The sequence below is a fragment of the Mustela nigripes genome, chromosome 10, assembly GCF_022355385.1.
Source record: "Mustela nigripes isolate SB6536 chromosome 10, MUSNIG.SB6536, whole genome shotgun sequence".
NCBI classification, from domain to species: domain Eukaryota; kingdom Metazoa; phylum Chordata; class Mammalia; order Carnivora; family Mustelidae; genus Mustela; species Mustela nigripes.
In genome coordinates, this window is record NC_081566.1 from 60,765,199 (window position 1) to 60,788,389 (window position 23,191).

Consider the following 23,191-nt stretch of genomic DNA (forward strand, 5'->3'; position numbering starts at 1 on the left):
ATCTATGAAAATTCTTTACAGAAATAAGTATTGAACTTGAATCAAGTTAGCATGTAGATATAACTGCCCATCTACAGGAATGACAAAAGATACAAGCTCTAGAAAATGACATCACAAAAAGCAATCAGCCAAACCAGAACAGATTGGTTTTTTTTAAAGGACTGTCTTATATTAAAAGAGACACTTAGGAATATAATAAAGGAAATCCCCAAAGAGGGTCTTATTTGGATCTGAATTTGATCAAGCCAACTCTTTGGATATTAGACAATCAGGGATACTTGAACATGAACAGCCTATTAGATAATATTAAGGAATTAATTATTAATAAATGTTGTTAGATTTTATATTGCTTTATGCTTGCAAGGCATGATGCTTATGAAGAAGATGCTATTTTCTTTGATGTATTCTCAAATTTTTAGTAATAAACTCAAATAATGTCTCAAATTTGTTTAAAATATTATAGTGAAAATGGAGAAATAATGAAAGACAGTCACAACATCAGTAGTTGGAAAGCTGAGAGTGGTTGGTAAGGCTCATTGTTCTCTACTTTTGTGTATATTTGGAAATTTTCATTTAAATATTTTAATAGTGTGATTCCCCTTAACTGGCTTAATTTATACAGTTTTAACTCATTGTGCTCTCATGTTTTCATCCTTTAATTTACATGCCTTTTAAATAAATATGTGAGAGCCCAGTAAATATTCTAGTCATGCAGATTTCTCTATTCACCAGTGAGAAGCCACTGTGCAACCCTCTTCTTCAGACACCCACCAACTGGGCAGCTCCAGGGTGCACCTACCTCCTTCACCACGCCACCCCACTCCCACCTGCGCAGGAGGCCCCCCAGCTCCCAACCTGATTGGAAGGTGATCTCACTGAACATCATCCAGGTATCAGCAAAATGGTATTGGCACTTGATGGCGCTGGCCATGCGGTGGTGGAGGGGCACCGTGACGAAGCGAGCACTGGGGTTGACGTCGTCCAGGACGAGGGGGAAGGACACAGCGTTCGGTTCCCACTCGTTGGCCTCTGAGCGGAAGTAACACTGCACCTCCTTAAAAATCTTCACACCTTTGGCAAACATGTTGTTGCAGTGGACCTGGCAGAGAAGGAGGCATGTGAGGGATAGGCTGACACCAACAAGTGGTGCAGGGACACAGGGCAACCTAATCTGGTAAAATCCTCCATCTGCCCGTTTCTCTGAGCTCCGCTCTTGGTGACTAGCTCTGCAGTCTCTCGGACTTGCCCTTCCATCCTCTTCACAGCAGCTGTGAGACGTTGGTCTGGCCCCCTAAAAACGGTGTGGCTTCCCCAGTCACCTCTCTGCACCTGTGTGCCCCCGGCCACCTCATTTCCTGTCACCTCACCTGTTAAGTGAGGGTCAGACCAGCATCTTCTCAGGGGCCTTCCTTGCCCTTAACACTCCCAAGTCTCTAACCCTCCCTAGCACTTACTGGCTGTTCACTCAGAAACACACTGTTCTGAACTGAGGTAAGGGGTCACCCTCCAACTTTCTTCTTCCCAGGCACATTCTAAACCAGTCCAGTCCTTCCAACAGGTTTAACTGAGACACCTGAAATAGTACACATTCCAAAAATGATTTCATCTCTCTCTTTAAAAATCTCATGTCAAGGGCTGCGTATTAGCATTTTTCAGCCAGAGACGCAAGACTTCATAATCTGTCTTGACGAAGTTCAGTTTAGGTAATGCCATTCTGATGAGGACATGGAAGCTTCCTCAGGGATATTTTCTGAGATGAGAAAAGAAGGTCTTACAGAAAGTAGCTTGCATTCTCTTCCCCGCTGCCCTGACACTTTCACCAGGATATCTGTATGGCTTGTAAAAGGGTCCTAAGAAACAAAGATCCCACAACAGTTCCTCTGGAGCACCTTGGTGTGCCCAACATCCTTCAGAAATGGAATGTGCATATTTGTAACTAGGTCAGGTCCCTCGTGGTTGTTCACTGACATTTCCTCTGGCTCAGTTGTACATGGAAAATGGAGCTGTGCTGGTCTCAAGCCCCTGAATTAAAAGACTTCATAGGCTGGAAATGTCTCATTGCCATTCTGGGAAGATATTTGCTATTTGCATTTTAATGTCTTGGTTAGGCCCTGCCTGCATTGTAAGCCTTCGACTGTCTTTGATACCCTCCTCTGTGTTCTGGAGGGCAACTAGAGGACTACCGTTCAGAATTTATGTTTAGCTAAAGAAACAGCAGCAAAGATTGTAGAAATGTTATGATCGAAGAAATGAGCAGAGATACTCTGAAAGAATAGAATAAAATCACCTACTCAGACTCTCTATTTCTTAATGAGCTAGTGCTCAGGTAGGTATGACCTGCCTGTGGCCAGTCAAAAACAGAGTGGAGTCTAGAACCCTAGACTCCTAGTCCATTGCCCTCACCAATACCACACCACACAGAAATGGAACAAGTCGCCTTGACTTCTCCATTTGGATTTTCCTGTAAATGTTTTAACGATGAAAACATCTGTTAGTATCTTCCTTGGGATGAATTAGCTGTTCCAGTTTACTGAGCGCAAGTCAATGGAGCAAAGCTAAGAAAAAAGAATCTTAAAAAAATACCATCTACAGCTTCAATAGATTTTTCAGATTTTTTTGCAATCTGCAAAATGTTGGATAAGTAGCCTGTCGGGGAGGTAATAATCTCTCCTACAGATGTTTTGGGAATTCTCCTGGAATGCAAATAAATAGTATAGAATTTCATTCCCCTGTGGACTTAACACATTTATTTAATAAATACGATACATTTTAAAAGGACAGTAATATACTTCAATAGAATATTTTGACTGTATTTAAGGGGCACGGGAAATGACAGTAATTTGCCTAGAAACCAATAACTACTTTCTAGAAGATGTTAGCAACCTGTAAGTCATTTTTTGTATTTTATTTGTCTCAGAAAAATTAAAATACACTAGAGACTTGTTTGGCCTCAAGAGGACAGACTCTAAGATAGAGAAGATTCTGGTACCTGCTTACTGCAGAATACGCTTTTGAATAATTCTGACCTGTGATAAACTAATTAGACAGAGCTACAGGGGACTCAGGGAGATCAAGGTCTATTGACTAAATATTAAAACTTTGTGGAGAGTTTAAAATACATTTTATTATTTGTGAGACTAAAAATTACCCCAATGATATATTTTTGTGAATTGATACATTTGTTCTTAGATGCATGTGGGTATCTCACTATTCAGCGATAGAAATAAATTTTCCCTGGAGCTAGATATTTAGCACTATGTGTATTCCCCTCCCCCCTCCAGAAAACCCTCTGAAGGATAAGTGTTAGACACACAACTGCACACACTTACATTTTTACAACTGCTAAGAAGCCATCCTTGAACAATATAAGGGCAGATGGGCTCGTGTTGATCCTTCTGTTCTCAACCTAAACGTTTGCTCATTTAACTAATAGCTATTAAACCAGTTAGGAGATATTATCACATTAACATATGAGGGTAATATAACAGACATGGATTTCCTCTTTGACTCCAAGTTTGTGCCAAGAGTAACAAATTTTAATGATATCAAAGATTTGCTTCTTCTGGGTCCTCATCTCATCCTACATATCTCCATTTGCAAATAAATGGTGTCTTCCCCCCACTGAATGGCAAATCATCCCAAGAGGATTTAGTCAGAGGCAGCATCACCAATCTGTTGGCCATTAATATTCTGTACCCGTCTATGAAGAGGGGAAATAACAGATGAACAGGGGTCCATGTGTGAGGTCAAATTCACATGCCCACTCTCTTGGGCCTTATCCTGGTGTCCTCTCATGCTCCTCAATAAACCAGTAAGAGTTATACATGGACCACAAAAACTTCAGGGGTCTCCCTTACACTCGACAAAAGGACTTTCCACTGTTAAGCCCCAGTTTTCCTCAAGCTTAGAGTTCCGGTTGGAGGAGCATGAAATCTGGTAGGACAACCAGACAGAAGATATGCTGTTGCAAGAGATAGGAAACAAAGAACTCTGGAAACAGAAGAGTGTGGAGCCTTCTGTCATGACATCTCAGTGACCACGGAATAGAAGAAACAGGGTAGATGTGGAAAGTCATTTCAAGGACAAGATACAAAATACTCAATTCTTCCACTGAAAATTAGAGTGGCAATGAGCCATCCTTACTGATAAAAGCATGTCCCTCAGGAGCACTGGGCAGGGCCATAAAATGATTTCCATGGGTTCTATTTACTTTTGCTTTTGTGAGCCCCTCCCTCCATAAAAAATTAAAATTGTATTTTGAAATTGTGTCGTTAAAACAGATGAAAATTATGTTTGACCCTAAAATCTCTTTTTTTCCCCCTGACATTAAAAGAAGTTAAAACATTTCCATAGGCCTTCAAAGTATTGTGGGCTCTAGACACTAGACCCACTGTGCCTAATGGTATGTAGACGTTGATGTTGGAACAATAACAGAAAACATTGAGCAATAGTGACCCAGTCTAACCCCCTTATTAATAAATGAAGCAAGAAGCCCAGAGATGAAGTGATTTGGAAATGCATGTAGCTCATTAGTGGCAAAATAACAATTTGAATCCAGTTCTGCTGACACCACCCAAGGTTCTTTCTAGCATGCCTTTTCACTACACCATTATCTTGGCTTCTTTGTACACGTTCCACCATACCTAACACCACTGACCTTCATGGTCGTGAAATTCCTGATTCGGTCAAATTCAAACATGATCTCAATGTAACCACTGGGAGCACTTTCATTCCTCCAGCCCACGTAGTCATAGCCCGGCCACACGTGGTATTCGTGGGTCTGAGTGAAGTCATCCAAGCCAGATACCCCATCTGTCAGCTGGCCCAACCCTTCAGTCATGCTGCTCAAGCCAAAGGAAGAGAAGGGAAAGGGAGAGAGGAATTAATTGCATATTCATGGAAGAGCTTTTATACCCAGCTTCTTCACCCTGGGTTTTGTAAGAGTTGATTATCTTGAAGGTTGAAGAATTATGAAAAATCCAGTATATTTTATAGCATTAATGCATTTATCCTGCATCAATGGAGAACAAAGAATTTCATATAAATGAATTTTACAAAATACTTAATGCTTACTGCTTTAGTAACCAAGCTTTAAACAATATTTTATCATTTTATAAGAAAAGCTTTCTATAACCTATTGCATCCTTACCTATTCTTGTAGACTGAATGTAATGTTTTTATATACTAACTCAGTATTATCAAATGCATTTGATTAATTAATCCATTAACAAGTAAATGAGCGAATGGATGGATAGATGCATAGAATGAACACGACAGTAGGTAGTAGCACTTGACCATCACTCAATAAATAGTCCCAGAGCTTGTTGGAAATTTTTCTGACTCTCCTTTGACTGTATGTTGTCATTTTTCAGTGAATCAATTCCACAGAAGCCAGCCATGCCCTCTTCTACCCCACATCCAACATTCCAATTTGATGTCAAACTAAAGGGGGGAAAAGTCATCAATGCCAAACTTAAATACTAATTTATATGTAATTTTAATTAAATTGGTAGGATACAGATTCATAGAATAGAACACATGAATTACATGAGGGTTTAAGGCATTGGATTTAGTCTTGTTTTCTAGATTGGCATGCTTTCCACTTCTGATTGTAAGGCTCTGCTTGATTGGTATGTGGGATGATTGTGTATTTATGTTAATTTGGCTATTATTTTTAGCTTTCTGTTTCTATTTGGCCTTCTTTTTATGGAGAGACAGAGCAAGAACTCATCCACTGTGACTTCACTGTCCTCATGCTCTGCATTGCCAAGTTCAAACGGTTAAGTCAGGAGTCTCTCAAATGAAGAGATTGGGATACTCACCCTCAAGCAATAATACATGTGCCCCTTGAGTTTATGTATAAGTTGTGGATTCACAAAAGAAAAATTGAGTGATTATGCCAGCCTTACAGATGCACTTTTAAATTTATTTATTCATTGAAAAATGTTGGGCAAATTATAAAATTTGACTGGCCTTATCCACAGTGACCAGAGCCTGGATCTCCCTTCCAAGGATTTGCCATCTTTTTCTTCTCTCTACAGATCAGAAGGCTAGGAGAACATAAGTTTACTTGCAATAAATATATTTCCCATTGTCCCCATAATAAAAAATCCCCATGAAACTTAAGAAAAGCACCACAAATGAAAAATTAATTTCTTTTAGTCAAAATTAAATCAAATGGGGATGGGTAAGGAAAGAAACTTTCCCGGTTTACTTCATATCCTTTAGATTGTTAGAATTCCTACAACAAGCATGTATTACTTCTGTAAAAAGGTAACTTTTACTATTAAAACTATCTATTCCCGAGATTCTGAATCAGGTAGCTTACACCTCATCACCCAGGCACACTCCATAGAGATAACCTCACTATCTCAGTTAACAAGTGGAAAGTGACTGTGTTGAAATCTCTGCAGTTCCTCTTTACCTTCCCTGTTAACAGTGCCTTATTTATCCATTTGAATGTCCTGCTATTCCCTTAAATTTATATCCCAAACTAGATCCATCACCACCCCTTTCTAAACTAAATCTTTCACCTAAGTTTCCCATTTCTGCCCATTATAATCGTTCACACCCAATGGCTCAGTGAAAGTGCCTAGGAGACCATATGTACCAAAGTATGACTGTTGATGAATAAATGCCCACCCAAGGTTTCATCTACCTCTTTTCCTCACCCAACTGTCTCACACTTAAACCCAATCAGATTGCAAATGGTCCCTATGTGAATGTCTCCTCCCATTCCCAAAGTCACCATTTTGGCCTTAGTCCTTCATTCTTTTCATTGGACAGAGTTCACAATTAGAAAATGTCCCCCATCACCTCCTCTTTTGACTCAAATCTAACCTTTGTGAGCTGCTTGATTAATCTGTTTAAAGCACAGTTCCAATCTTGTCCTTCTCCAGCTTTAAAAATCTTCAATGACTTGTCCTGTGATAGTTATATTTATGAAGAAAAAACAACTCCCCCTCCTCCTCTCTTCCTGGCCCTGACATTAAAGTTCCTCCAAAATACGACATCATCTGCCCAGTCATGCTTCTCATCTATTATTTTGCTATATAAGTATCGCTGATGATTAACTTAATGATTGATCTTTAGCCGACATTTCCCCAAACTTTAAGTGTGATTCTTTTGTTCCTATGCTATGCACTCTGCCTCAAATGCCATTTCAAGATTCTTTACCTATGAAAGTTCTACCCATCCTTTGGGACCCACTTTAGTTTCAGCTATTCCATCATAACTTTGCTGGTTTTCCAAATCAGATAAAATTTACATGTATTTAGCACTTTACCTTTAAAAAATGCTTTTCTTATACATTTTTATAACTTAAGCAAATGGAAATAACTTTCATGCCATGAATCCAGGTGTTTTCACTCCTAGTGCTGTACTTTCCTGCCCTAGTCCCCATTCCTAACTGGGAGCTTCTTTAAGGTAGGATCCAGGACTTCCTTATATTTTTGAATCCCTACCAAGTCTGGCCAAATTCGTTGTAGGTAGCAAGAGTGGATTAGCAAAGATTTATGAATCTAAAATGGATTCAATTGATCTCAATGTCCTCTATACCTTGAGTAAATGTCAGTTGGGGAGTGGCTGAATGAAATGATGCCCATACAGTTTAAGTGAACAGAAAACAACAGTGACTAAGCAGATGGAAAGGAAGTAGCTGGAAATCAAATACTGGGTGAGTCAGGTCTTCACTGAGGGGATGGCAGTTGCCGGGGTGCTGCGGGGGGTTGGGGGAGGCATGGAGGACAGGAGTTTATTCTTCACACCTAAAACAATGGACGTCCTGGAATCCCTCACTCCCCTTCCAGAGACTACCACTAGAAATCTCCATTCTCTAGTCTGGACTTAATCTCTCTTCCAGGCGCAATCTTTGCAGACAAAGACCAAGCTAAGAGAGAGAAAAGTGTCAAAGTGGACTAGAATAAGAGTGGCAAGGCTCAGAGTGAAGTGATATAGGAGGAACATCTCTCACCCAACCCTATTACTGTGTCCGACTCCTCCACCATGGCCCTCCCTAGGCCCATTTCAGGACTACACTGGCCGTCTTCGCTGCTCCCAGCTCGAGCTTCTGCTGCAGTCAGACCATTTCTGTCCTCAGCCTTGTTCCCCTTCCTCTGCACTTTTCTGCCCACGTCCTCTGCTCTAAATCATATCATCCTAGAAACTCTCCTTGTCTATCATAAGCCTTACGAGTCTCCTTTTCATGACTTCCAAAGCATTTCCATTTATGGGGTACAGTCTTCTTGAACCTCTTGACCTGTCCAATTTAGTATACTTATAACTTCAGTTCTTCTGGTCTTTCATCTCTATAAGTAGGCCATTATTTGTGTCAGACCATATGTCCTGTTTTAAGGATATATATATATATATATATATATATATATATATATATATATCCATTCTTAGAACTATACCACAATTTCAGTTCTCACTTTGTGTAATTTGTTGTTTCCCCTGTCTTCCCAAACTAAGACCTCAGTTCCTTGCAAATAAAGAGTCCCTATTTTACTTCATCTAAATTATCTCACAATGCCTAATACAGAGTCTAAATAAACACCAGCTGGTTGACCAGTTGATTAATTATTAATCCAAAACCATAATAAAATGCTATTCTCTTCTAGTGGCCACTTTTCCATTCTGATAACCAAAGTTTCCCAGAATTTACCTGTACCCAACAGCTCCATCATAGACAGAATCATTGAGGTAAATGATGGAGCCTCCAGGGAGTACGAACTGCTGTCCCGCTGGAGCACTGTAAGACACCAAGCCATCTGCCAAGGAAACAGGTGTGTCAGTGCCTTAGGAAGGAAAGGCACCCACTGCTTAGACCAACTATCCCAGGGAGCTACACAAGACTTCATGGGTGAAATCTTGTTCAATGCATCTGCACAGAACTCAATCTGGGCACAAAGGGAGCACTGCCAAGGAGCACTCCTCAGTGGCAGTCACTGAAATGACTCAGATTGCATCATTTAATGTATAGAGCACCGGACGCTGGTGAAGGAACAATGTCCTTTCTTGGCTCGAGCCTAGAGGAATCACTTCACTCCAGAGATGACTAATCCCATACCTTTCTGACTTGTTTGCCTTTATTTTCCAGGGGTTGGGGTTTTTAATAAGATCTATAAGCTTTCTCTCTCTCTGGAAACCTACCTAGCCAGACACAGCCATAGAGCTCCACCCGCATGCACACATTCATGGAGTGGTCAGTGACTGGAATGAAGCGGACAAATCTAGCCACGATGGGTGGCTCCAAGTCCTTTAGGAAAATGTCATAGGGGTTACTATTCCCATCCAGCACCTGAGGAAAGAGAAGAGAAAGGGGGGGAAAATGCTATCAGGTTATGCTGACTCTCCCTCATCAACCCTTTCAGGGACCCTCTCTTTTGAACTGAAGGAGCAGAATGTATCCTTTCAGTTTTCTCAGCAACCTTGATATTCCTCCTGGTCCTCCCACCTTGCCCTCCCTCATCCTTGGTCCCACATGGACAAGGGCATGCCAGGTCTGTGTGTGCACATACCTACAAGACAGCCTGTGTACTTCCTCTTCTAGCCTAAGTCAAAATATGGTCCTGGACATCTCAGGGTCTGGATGTCTCTTCTTCCTACCTGTTTCCCATGCCGATTCCGCCAAGAGATCCAGCGAGTGCCATCCCGACTGTAATTGATCTTGTACATGGGGGCAAATTCAATGCCATGGCCCCCGGCATGGCGCCCTTGGGTCCCCACCAGAGTAATAAAGTGCAGGGTGTGCAAGTCAATCTGTAGGAACTCCTTCAGGTCATCGGGTTCCACCGGAATCTCAGGGCACCAGGCTCCATCCCCTTCTTCTGAGTCCAGCCTTGAGACACAGGGTAGGGAAGACAAAGAGAAACCATGAAACCAGGGTTGTTTACCAATCCACAGCAAGCAGCTGCCCTGTCCTGAGGGGAGAGAAAAGGCTGCAGCCCCACTTTAAAAAGATTCTTCGGGTCTCCCCTCAAGCCTGACTGCTACCACCTGTGGTCAGTCCCCTGGCCCTGGGGCACTATGAAACTGAGAAAGACGCTTACCATCAGGGCCTAGAGACCTTCAGATCAGATTTAGTCTTTATTTCTCATCCTGATTTAAAGACCTCAAGGGAAATGAAACCCTTTCTACCCTATACTCCCCCATGAGTCATTTTACCACCCCCTTCCACTTTCAGTCCCAGCATAACAAGGGTGGCCACTCCTTGCTTGGATATCAAGTTATAGGAAGGAGGAGGGAGGGATCATAAGATCCCCAGTGTGGGTTATGTAATGCAGTGGAATTTTAACCAACGGGATGGGCACGGCAGCCCAGCAAAAAGCCATGGGAACCCATGATGAGAGTGAGGGGCAGGAGTGTGTCAGGGGAGCAGTAAATAATCTGCTTTCATTTTATTACCTCCAAGCTGAGCTACCAGTGAACAAAATTGTGAAATCAGTATAAGGTTTATTTTGGGAGCCTCTTACCACTTTCCCTCTTCCCTAAAATGTCCCTTTTCTCACAGATGTCACCTACTCATCACTGTTCTCTTCCAACCCCACCAACCATCACTCTCCTCTTTCACATACCAAGAAATTATGGGGAAGGTTTATTGAGGTTGCTTTTCTTATGGGTAATTCCATTTTAACAGAAATCAACACTTTACACCAAAAGAATTAGATTCCAGGAAGAGGAGGATTATGCCCTAACAAGCAGACTAGTTTTTGACAAGGGAGTTCATTGCTTTAGAGGACCCCTGCTTAGGCCACTAGGAACCCACCATAATCTTTATGGATGAGGATGGCCCTTCTATAAGGGCCAATTCTTCCCTTAAGAGAAGGGAAGAATTTATTGGAGGCCTCATCATATGCTGAAAGCCTTCATGTTTTGCACTGTGAGTGATGTTTCACAGACACCCACTGAGAGGAGGACTGAGTCTCCTAGTTCCCAGTGTCCCATCTCATCTTCATCTTCCCCTACCTACCACTGTCACCAGCTTCCTGCAGTTGCTCACAGTGAGAAGGTGAGTAAAGCAAATCCACTGCATATCAATGAACCCATCTGTTGTGGGTAGTGCCATGCAAGGCCCTGTGACTGGGATGGGGTTGCCAGACCAGCACATGGCACCCAGCCCTGAATTCTCTTTCTGAAAACATACAGAACAGGACAGGCCCACTTGATGTTCTTCTCTCACACCTCCCAGGTCCCATTAAATACCACCCTTCTTCCCGAGTCCCTTGAGTCAGAAAATGTACCCAACTCAGGATTTAGGCTTTCTTGGGGTATCCATCCTCACCTTCCGTATTTGGCAGCTGTGGATTCTGACCACTGACTGGAAGCTGTGATGTCCTCATCTGGAATGTGGCCTCCTGACATGCCCAGAGGATAGCGGCATATGGCTAGACCAAGAGAAACCAAAGAAAAAAAGAGAGGAAATACTTTTCTTCTTATTTCTGAAGATCCCCTGCCCCTTTTAGGAATAACATAATTGATTGCTGGACAGGGAAACAGGGGGCTTAGATTTTTCACAGCCTTTCTATGACCCCAGTTTGATTACCCTGACTCTCTCAGGCTTTTCTCCCTGACCCTGCCTCCAAACTTATTAGCATCCAATCCCTTGAGCACTGACCTTCAGCCACACCTATCTTTTGGTTCAAAATCTGACAAGTAATGTAACATAATTCAGTGTGCTGATTTATCCTTTTATTTGGTAATAAGCTCGTGCCCCCCCCCCCCCATTTCCCTATTAGAAGATGTGCACTTCTAACCAGTTTCCCAACTGTGCTGAATCATCTTCACAGTCACTAGGTACCACTTGTGATCCAAAGCATTCTCTTTTCCTAGGTAGCTGATAGCACAAAATTATGGTGTGAAGCCAACAAACTCTCCTATGAAGGGACTAAACACACAGCTTTGGCCCTCATCAGCACCATGTTTTGGCCTCTGGCTAATAATAATAACCTCTGGAGAGAGACTTCTACCTTCAGCCAAGACAGAGTAACAGGAACCAGACTTGCTCTCCTGGGTGAAACAACCAAAAAAATGGACAAAGTATACAAAAGACTGGGTTTCAATACAACGACATCCCTGAGAGACTGGGGACAAAGAACATGAGTCCTACAGTGGCACCAGCTTGCTGCTGTGACAGAGTCAGGTTGCAGCACAGTAAGTGAGAACTCAGGCACAGTCTAGAGGATTCCCCAAATCAAGGAGACAAAGAGAAGAGTTTGGAGAGGCCACAGGGATCTAGGGCTGCCAGGGAAATACAGGATTCCTAGCTAAACTTAAATTTCAGATAAATAACGAATCATTTTTAGTGTAAATATGTACGATGCAATTTTAAAAATAGCAGGCATGTATAGAAGCAGAAAAATAGAACTTTTAATGAGAAAAAAATCAATCAACTGAAACTGATTCAGAACTTATATAAAAGTTAGAGTTTAAGAAGAAGACTATTCAAACAGTTATAACTATATTGTACATGTCCAAAAATACAAGGTCAGCCACCGTGGGAAACAGTTTGGAGGTTCCTTAAAAAATTTAAAAAAGAATTACCATATGACCCACTACTAGGTATTTACCAAAAGAATACACAAATGCTAATTTGAAGAGATATATGCATACGTATGTTTATTGCAGCATTACTTACAGAAAAGATATGAAAGCAGCCAAAGTGCCCAACGACAGAAGAATGGATAAGGAAGAAGTGGTACACACACACACACACACACACACATGGAATATTGGTCAGTCGTGAAATAAGAAGATCTTGCCACTTGCAGCAACATGGATGGACCTACAGTGTATAGTGCTAAGAGAAATAAGTCAGGGAAAAGGCAAATACGATATAATTTCACTCACATGTGGAGTTTAAGAAACAAAACAAATGAACAAACAACAAAAACAGAGAAAGAGAGAAAGAAACAAAAAAAACCCAGTCTCTTAAATACAGAGAACAAAGTGGTGGTTGCCAGAGGGAAGGTATATGGTGAAGATGGGTGAAACAGATAAAGAGAATCAAGAGTACAGTTAATCTTGAAAACTGAGAAATGTCGAACTATTTGATCATTATATTGCACACCTGAAACTAATATAACACTGAATGTTAATTATACTTAAATAAAAATAATAACAACAACAACAAAAATAAGGAAAGCTATAGGTGATATAGAAAGGATATAAACCAAATTTCTAGAGAAGAAACTTGACTGTGTGAGAAAAGACACTGGATAACATGAAAGGAAGATCACACATTAAAGAAAAGATTGGTGAACTTAAAGACAGATATAGAAATTATCCAAAATGAAACAATGACAGAAATCAATCAAATAATCAATCAAGCAACAAAAAACCAGAACGTTAGTAAGTTCTGGAACAATTTCAAATATCCTCATACACATGTAAATGGACCTCTTAAAGAAGAGGAGAAAGGAAAACAAAGTATTTAAATAAAACATGGTGGAAATTTTTTTCAAATTTGATGAAAGTGTAAACCCAAGATGTTCAGTGACCTGAAGCATGAGAAACATGAAGAAAATTACACTAGAGTACATCATAATCCAACTGCTTAAAACAGGTGATAAGGAGAAAAGTTTTTAAGCAGCCAGAATAAAAGAACATGTTATGAAAAGAGGACCAAAGATAAAAATGACAGCAAATGTCCCACGGGAAACAGTAATTATATAGTAAACATATAAGATGGGTTTTCATGTTATTTACATCTCTTTACGTGGTAATTGACTATTTAAACAGAAACAGTAACAATATACTGTGGGGTTTACAATATATACAAAAATAAAATGCATGTAAACAATAGCATAGGGCTGAAAAGGGAAAAATGGACGTTATCTTGTTGGAAGATTTTTATACTATATGAAGGGATATAATATCACTTAAAGATAGACTTTATTTAATTAAAGATGTATATGACAAATCCAAAAGCAAGTGGAAAATAGCATTTTCTTTTTTTTTTAAGATTTTTATTTATTTGACTGAGTGAGGGAGAGTGCATAAGCAGGGAGAGCAGCAGGCAGATGGAAAGAGAGAAGCAGGTTCCCTGCTGAGCATGAAGCCTGATGTGGGGCTCAATCCCAGGATCCCCAGATTATGGCTTGAGCCAAATGCAGATGCTTAACCAAGTGAGCCACCCAGGTGCTCCTAAAATAATGTTTTCAAAAAGATTTATAGCTAGTAAATCAACAAGAGATAAAATGGAATAAAAAAATACAATTCATTAAAAGAAAGCAGAAAACCACAGACAAATTACAAGTAAAAGGATGAAAAAGATATACCATAAAAACTTTATTTAAAAAAAAAGCTTGAGTTGTCATATATTAATACCAGACATAGCAGATTTTAACAGAATAAATAAAGATGGTATTTCACAATGATAATGGTGTTAGTTCATCAAGAACACATGACAGTCCTAAATATGCACATAACAGAACTTTACAACAAATGAAGCAAGAAAAAAAAAAAAAAGACTGCAGGGAAAATTGAACAAAACCACAATTATATATGGAGATTTCAATATTTACATCTCGATAATTGGAAAATAAGTGAACAGAAAAATCAGTTCAGGATATTGAAGATTGGAACAACATTATCCACTAGTTTTATATAACTGACATTTATAGAACTCTACCCAACAACATTCTTTTAAAGTGCATATGCAATATTTACCAAGATAGACCATATTCTGAATCATAAAACAAGCTGCAATAAATTTTAAATATTCAAGTCATACAAAGTATGTTCTCTGTCACAAAGTAATTACTATTTAGAAAAATAAATAATGGAAAAGTATCTGGAAAATCCCCAAATATTTGCAAACTAAATAGAACTCTTCTGAATACGCCATGGGTCAAATGAGAAACCAAATGGGAAACTAGAAAGTATTCTGTACTATAAGATAAAGAAAAAAGAACATAACAAAATTTGTGGATACCACTTGAGAAGTACTTATGGGGAAAATTACCAGAGTAAAAGCCTACATTAGAAAGGAAGAAAGATCTTGAAACTATGACCTCAGTTTTCACCATTAGAAACTAGAAAAAGTAGAACAACAACAAAAAAATACAAAGTAATTACAAAAAGAAAATAATAGATATATTAGTAGAAATCAATGAAATAGAAAACAGAAAAGTTCCTTAAAACCAAAAGTTGGTTCTTTGACAAGATTTAAAAAGAAAAAGCAAAAAAGAATTTCAAGCCAGACTGATTGGGAAAGAAAAAAGAATACACTACAAATATAAAGAATGTGAGAAGTTACCGAGGAACAGATACTATAGATGTTGAAAATATACAGTTAAAACTGTAAGCAGTTTTATGCCAACAATTTCAACAACTTAGATAAAATAGTCAAATTTCTTGAAAATACAAACTACCGGGGCCTCTGGGTGGCTCAGTGGGTTAAGGCCTCTGCCTTCAGCTCAGGTCATGATCCCAGGGTCCTGGGATCAAGCCCCGAGTAGGGCTCTCCACTCAGCAGGGAGCCTGCTTCCCTTCCTCTCTCTCTGCCTGCCTCTCTGCCTACTCGTGATCTCTGTCTGTCAAATAAATAAATAAAATCTTAAAAAAAAAGAAAATACAAACTACCAAATCTCACTTATAAGGAAATAGATAACCAGAATATCCCTGTATGTTCTAAAAAAATTAAATATATGGTCAATAACCTTCCTACAAAAAAACCCTCTAGCACAAGATGATTTTACTTTTGAATTCTACCGAATATTTCAGAAAGAAAAAAATAGCAAGCACTAACAAACTCTTCCAGAAAATCAGAGAGGATATTTCCTCATTCATTCTATGAAATCAGCATTACTCTTATATAAAAACCAAACAGAAACATTATAAGAAAACTATAGATTAATAACCATTATCAACATAGATGCAAAAACAAACTTTTAGTAAATTGAATCAAAAATATATAGAAAGGATAATACATCATGACGAAGTGGAGTTTATTCTAGGAATGCAAGGCTGGTTTGACGTTCACAAATCTTTCAGTGAAATTCATCACAAACCTAAAAAGTGAAACTGTAGCATCACTTCAATAGGTACAGAAAAGCATTTGATAAAATCAAACATCCTTTCCTGATAAACCCTGTCAGCAAACTAGAAATAGAAAGGAACTTCCTCAGGGTACCTGGATGGCTCAGTCATTAAGCATCTGAGTCTTGATTTTGGCTCAGGTCATGGGCTCAGGGTTGTGAGATCCAGCCCCGAGTTAGACTCCACGCTAAGTATGGAGTTTTCTTAAGTCTCTCTCTCTCTCTCGGGGTGTCTAGGTGGCTCAGTGGGTTAAGCCACTGCCTTTGGCTCAGGTCATGATCTCAGGGTCCTGGAATTGAGCCCCACATTGCTCAGCAGGGAGCCTGTGTCCCCCTCTTTCTCTGCCTTCCTTTTGCTTACTTGTGTTCTCTCTCTCTCTATCAAATAAATAAATAATTTTTTTTTAAAAAGATTCTCTCTCTCTCTTTCTCTCTCTCTCTCCCTCTGCTCCCACTCCCCTGTTGTCTCTCGCTTGCTTGCTCTTTAAAAAAAAAAAAAAGAAAGAAAGGAACTTCCTCAATACAAACACATGTAACAGATTATAAAAAGCCGTATGCCAAAAAAATGAACTTAGAAAAAAAATAGAACAACTTAGAAGAAATGGATAAATTCCTAGAAAGATGTAAACTACCAAAAGTAAAGCAGGAAGAAAGAGAAAATTTGAACAGACCAATCACCAGCAACGAAGTCCAATGAGTACAAAAGACAGTTTCACAGGAAAATTCCACCAAACATTTAAAGAAGAATTAATACATATTCTTCTTAAACCACTTCAAAAAACACAAGAGGAAGGAATCATCCTGACACCAAAACTGGATAAGGACACCACAAAAAAAGAGAACTACAGACCAATATTTCTCATGAATATACTCTCTCATGAACATAGATGCAAAATCCCCAACAAAATATTAGCAAATGTAATCCAACAATATACTTTTAAAAATCACACACCACAATCATATGGGATTTATTCCCAGGATGCAAGGGTGGTTTAATACCCACAATACAATCAACATGCTATATTGCATCAATAAGAGAAAGGATAAAAACCGTCTGATCATTTCAACAGATGCAGAAAGAGCCTTTGACAATGTACAACATCCATGATGTCATTTGATACTTTCAGAAACAGTATGATGAAGCAAAACCATATACAGCTGCTTTGGCAAGAGTCATGACCATCTACCCACTGAAACTTCTAGGGTTCCTGACCACTGCATTTTCCAAGTCAAATTTGAGTCAAGGGAGGAACGTGGGATCTAGTATCATTTTGTCTAATCTGGTCAGATGTATAATTTCTCCATCTGAGGTGACAGGTTCTACAAATAATAATTATGCCGGAATCTCAAGTGTAATTCTGGGCTGTTCAGGAATGAAGCATCAAATTCTCAAATTCTAAACCCTCTGGAATGTGAAATTGAAGGGAGGAGTAAGAATGAGGAAATATTGATACAGGACACCAGTGAGGCCCAAATTACCAGTGAGTGAGGTCAATGAACATTTCAGAAATCACTCACAGGGTGTGCCCTCTCTTGTGGTCCACCCCTCCATGCCGTGAAGGCCATACCCTGATTCAAAGCCTATGCTAAGTGTTTTAACCCTGGTACTTAGTGCCTCTCAGTATCAGTGACTTAATGGCAAGGAGAAGTTTCTCGACACCTTTATCCCACATGCCACGTGACCCAGTCCAGTTTGCCAGAACACTTACATTGGCATTTGGGACACAAGCCAGCTACTAATAAACTAGACCTTTGCTTTCCCTTTGTTATTGTTCTCTATGTGTATAATTCCCTCAAGGACTTTCTGGGGAGGGAGCTTGGCTAGCCAAGGCAGGAAACCCCTGCTCCTTTGGCTATCATTCATGTCCTGGTGCCCCCAATTGCTGTCTTGACTCCTAAAATACAGCTCTTCACAGTTTTCAAAGTTGTGTCCCATTATTTCTACCTGTTGACCCCTACAATAACCCTACATGGTAGACAGGGTCTGTGTTATTATTCTCAGTTTTTACACGAGGAAACAAACCAGTTAAAATCCCACACCTATTAAGCAGTCCAAATCCAAAATGAGTCCCAATGTACTAGACAGTCCCCCTCTGCTTTTTTAAATTTTTATTTTTTTAATTTCTTTTCAGTATACCAGAATTCATTGTTTATGCACCACACCCAGTGCTCCATGCAATACATGCCCTCCATAATACCCACCACTAGGCTCACCCAACCTCCCATCCCCTGCCCCTTCAAAACCCTCAGATTGTTTTTCAGAGTCCATAGTCTCTCATGGTCCATCTCCCGCTCTGCTTTTACCACAGCCGCAGCATGATGCAGGCCTTTCCTCCCAACACGTCAAGCCGAGGCAGAGTCTTGCAGATTAGTAAGAGCGTTTGTCCCTCCTTTCTGAAACCAAAGCTTTGTTCATGAATCCAGTCCTATCTCCATCCCCAGCATGACATTCTGCATATTTGCTTATTACGTTTCGAGTCCATGCAATCCTTGAGTTCCTATTCTCATTCATTCATTTATTCATTCATTCATTCATTCAGTGATTTTTTGGACCACTAAGGGGATATAGCCATAAACAAAACAAGTGCCTTGTGTCAGAGTTTGCATTCTAGTGTGGGGAAACAGACAACAGGCAAATGTAAGATGAGAGAAGATGGTAAGTGCTGTGAAGAAAAACAAGTGTGGAAAGGAAATAAGTGCACTTTCCTATAAAGAGATAAGGAAGGCCTCTCAGATGAGGTACTTTGAGCAGAGGCCTGAGTGGAGGAAGACAGTGAGCCCAGTGACTCTTAGAGGGCGGATGCTTCATGGAAAAGGGACAGGAAAACAAGAAAAAGGTCTTCTTGGTTGTTTCAGATCAGCACAGAGGTCACACATCCGAAGTGGATAGACTAGCTTAAATTATTATCCAGCGTTGTCCCATTGCCCTGTAACAAACTTGGACAAAGCTAAACCAAATGGTTTTGGGAAAGAATAGTACCAATTTTGGTTAAATTCTCCTTCCTCCAATTTCCAACATTTTTAATATCTGTTTTGTAGCCTTAGGTACATAGTACTTTGTCATATAATTATTTGTGTGAAAGTCTGATGTCCCCCTCAGATGGCAAACTTCTTGGAGGGAAAAAGGGGGATAATATCTTCTTCAACTTTATTTCTCACTGCACATCTGGGGAGACAAAAGATGCTCATAATATTGATTGAAAAAAAGAGATAATATGGATTAGGAATAAGGATAAAATTGAGTAAAATATGTCTCCCTGCAAACCTTACCCCCCCCCAGACTATTCCATCTCAAACAACTCCATTCTGCCAATTACTTGAGCCAAAAATCTTGAGGCCACCCTTGACTCTTTTCATACTCCCTATCCACCCCATCAGCTGATGAGAAATCCTGTTAGCCACCCTAAAAAGTTCCCATAGCCCATTTACTTCCCACTTACGCTGCTACCACTCTAGGTCAAACCACTACCTCTTATCAACAGGAAAAGAACAACAATCTCCCCACCCTGCCAGACTTCCTTTTCTCCACCTTGCCTAATGTATCTGTGAAAATGTAAGTCAGACCATGTAACTCTTCTGCTCATCACCCTCCAGGAATTTCCCACTTCACTCAAAATGATATTTAAAATGCCATGTGTGGTCTCCAGGAATCTGCACAGTTGGTCTTCAGCTGTCCTGGACCCCCATCCAGCACACCCATCACTGCTGTCTAGCCACTCTAGCTTCCTTGCTGTTCCGCAAACACACTAAGTATGCTTCTCTTTCCCGCATCAAAGTATTTAATTTAGTGATGGGAATAATCTGTGCAGGTTGAGGAAAGAGAAGTGAAAGACTGCATTTCCTGTTATTTTTCACGTTAACATATCCGAAATCGGAATGCATCTTACAAGCAAAGGGTGAGTCAGAGCTCAACTGTCTGGGGTTTTTTTCTTGGAGCTACACAAAACAGTGAGGCATGGTACAGTCAGGAGTGTCTTACATTTGATGAAGTACAGTAATAATAGCATCCATTTAAAAGCATTCGTGGGGGAAAGGGGGAGGGGGTAACTGGGGGGATGGGCATCTAGGAGGACACACGATGTAATGAGCACTGGGTATTATGTAAGACTGATGAATCACTGGCCTCTACCTCTGAAACCAATAATACCTTATATGTTAATTAACTGAATTTAAATAAAATAAGATAAAATAAAAGCATTCGTCAAGTGTCAAACAGTGTGGTATTTTCTCACTTATTACTTCATATTTCTCACCAATTACCCAGCTATGGGTAAGAGTTTAAACAATAGCCCAAGGGGGTGCCTGCGTGGCACAGTTGGTTAAGAGACCAACTTTTAGTTTCGGCTCAGGTCGTGATCCCAGGGTCATGCGATCAAGCCCCATGTAGGGTCTGTGCTGAGCGTAGAGTCTGCTTGGAATTCTCTCTCCCTCTTCCTTGCTCCTCCTGCTCATGCTCCCCCCCCAAAATAAATAAATAAATCTTTTTAAAAACCTGCCCAAGTCCATTCATTGAGTAGATACTAAGTCACTTTTAGAATCTGACTCTAAAGACCGTCCTCTCGGTTATACAACCTCTGAAAATAAAGAAGATTTCAAATCCACTCCAGGATCTGAGCAAAGTTCACATCTTTTCTGGGCCTCAGTTTTTTCATGTGAAAAGCAAGGGCTGCATCAGATGTTTTCCAAGGCAGGGGTTCCCAAAAGCCGGTCCATGGACCAACCACTCGCTCTAGACTTGCTTGGGAAGGTTGTAGAACATCCGGTAAGAACCCCGTCTTAGAGACTTCGGGACATCTGAAACTGCCCAGGAACCTGCAGATCTAAAAAATTTCCCAGGTGATCCTGCTGTGCATTCAGGCTAAGGAATCACTGCTCCTAAGTCCCTTCCAGCCTGGACACATGGTGACTTTCTGGGGTCACTCCGAAGTCCAGAGACATCCACATTCACAGTCCCACTGGCCTCTCACTCCTGACTCTCATGCATCTCCAGTCCCTGGGCCACAAGTGTAGTAAGAACTTCTGTTTCTCGGAACATCTAAAGTAAACCAGAAATGGGGAAAGAGGGTCGCGTGGGGTGAGTCATGATATTGTTGCAAATAACTTCTCCACCAAGTACTGCTTATCCTGGGAACAGCAACCAGGGAGTTTTAACAGAGCTGCTTATAGCTGAGCCATCATTACGAAACGTGTGTCGATGCTTCCTGGGTTCAGGAATCCTGTCTATTTTGTGTTCTGACTGTAACTATGTAGGTACTTTCCATAGTTAACAAAGAAAGGAAGAGAAAGAGGGACAGAGATCCCACCTGTTCGGTGTCAGAGGTGTACCACTTCCCCTGCCCTCCCCCTCCGTCCCTCACCCCTGTCCCAAGGCTCTTTGCTCCCTTATCTATGACTGTGTTCGGGCCTAGCCTCCAAGTTGCTCGGGGACCAGCAGCCCCACCCCCACCTGGGAATTTGCTATAAATGCAAAGCCTCATTCCCCACCCCAGCCTAACAGAATCACTCTGAGGGGGAGCCTAACCAACTATGCGGTCACCAGCCCTCCAAGGACTCAGACGCGGGCCCCAGTTTCATAACTAGAAGGACTGGGGTACAAAAGGAGACTTTAGTTCTCCACATGGGAAAAAAAAAAAAAAAACACCACAATTTTAACTCTGTCGGCGTGTCCGACTTCTTATCCCCTCCAGGCCTTCCCTCACCCAAGCACGGGTAGACAGCAGTGGCAACGCCAGGGCAAAAACTGGCAGGTCTCCCCGAGACACAGCACACCTGGGGACCAGGACAGGAAGGACAGACAACACATTTATTCCTGGGAGGAGGCAGCCAAGGAGTGAGAAGTAAACCTGTCCTTTGGGAGTCTGTCATCAGGTCTATTAGCAGATCCCACAATCCTACTTCCTGCAAATTTCGGGAGTCCTCCTGTTTGTCTTCTCGCAGCTGAACCTCTCTCATGCCATCTAGCTCTTCTTCCTGCCTCCTCCGCCAGCCCGTGTCCACATGGCAGCCCATGAGAGCTTCCTAAAACCTTATTCTGATAAGAACCTTCCAACAGCCTTAGGGACTTTCTGGGACCGTGTGGCCCATGAGGTCTGCAGGATCGGACCTCTGCCTACCTCCCCAGCCTCACCCTGGGCTCTCCCCACATCTCCACTCTCTAGATCCCAGCACACTGGTCTCATCCCTACTTCATAAATGCCCGAAGTACCTTCCGACCTCAAGGTCTCTCTGTGTGTCCTGTTTCTTTATCTGGAATGTGCTTCCCCTCCCCTCCCTTATCTGCTGACTCCCTCTCATCCTCCAGCTCTCAGGGAATTCCTCTGAGCCCTTGGGGAAAGTACATACTCTTAAAACGCACTGGTTCCCTTCTTAGTGTTCCTCACACTTGTAATACAAATAGTTATTTGGTTAGTTTGGTTCTCTCCACTAAACAGTTAAGTGGCATATGGCCAGGGAGCCTGTCTTTCTTTCTCTCTCTTGTTTCCCTAATTTCTAGCAGGGTGTCTGGCATTAACTGAGGGCTTGGTAAATATCTGCTTAAAAAAAAAAGCAATAAAGGAGGAGTTTTCTGTTATTCATAATTATGGGGCTTAAAAACAGAGACCTGGGAGATCAGAAGGTAGCCTTGAACAGTGATCTTTAACTAGCCAGTAGACATATAAGACTTCATTGGTTTTGGGGGTCATTACATATCTATGGCAACCCATCTTTTCGTTCACATATTAATTTAATGAATGTATGTATTTAGTGTAAATTTATTTAGTGTTCATGAATTTACTGAACAAATAAGTTCCTGCTTATTGTCAAATTGTCTATTGACCACAGCTTTTATCAGTAGGTACTATTTCAGACGGTATGACAGAACTATGGAGAAACACTAAAATATGACAGGGTTTAACAGAGACGGTCAGTGTGTTCTTTGAGGTAATCCTCACCAGGTATTTTCTAGTTCCCTAGTGACTGTTTACCTTCTTATTGAAGCTGTAAGCAATTTTGAGAATAGTAGCCAGGTCAGACTCTTCCTTTTCCTCCTTAGCAACTGCCAGCACATGGTGCCCATTAGATGCTCAATACATATTTGGCAAATAAATAGGTAAGCAAAAATGTAGAGGGATGGAGAGATGGTTGGATGGATGGATGGGTGGGTGGGTGGG

The 23,191-nt window shown here is 40.9% G+C and overlaps 1 protein-coding gene across 4 annotated transcripts in view; it reads right to left on the reverse strand.

Moving 5' to 3' along the window:
- The window catches only part of DDR2 (discoidin domain receptor tyrosine kinase 2), a 149,314-nt gene that overhangs the window by 23,281 nt on the left and 102,842 nt on the right, over positions 1 to 23,191 (reverse strand). For 3 of the 4 annotated variants that reach the window (XM_059413424.1, XM_059413425.1, XM_059413423.1), the window contains 6 exons: positions 11,285 to 11,387; positions 9,610 to 9,841; positions 9,154 to 9,301; positions 8,666 to 8,771; positions 4,658 to 4,841; positions 856 to 1,099 (listed from right to left, as the gene is read on the reverse strand). In XM_059413424.1, the coding sequence (XP_059269407.1) occupies positions 856 to 1,099; positions 4,658 to 4,841; positions 8,666 to 8,771; positions 9,154 to 9,301; positions 9,610 to 9,841; positions 11,285 to 11,387 (1,017 nt within the window). Of the gene's footprint in view, positions 1 to 855; positions 1,100 to 4,657; positions 4,842 to 8,665; positions 8,772 to 9,153; positions 9,302 to 9,609; positions 9,842 to 10,052; positions 10,113 to 11,284; positions 11,388 to 23,191 lie in introns of those variants that run through there. The other variant, XM_059413426.1, reaches the window with a different exon arrangement.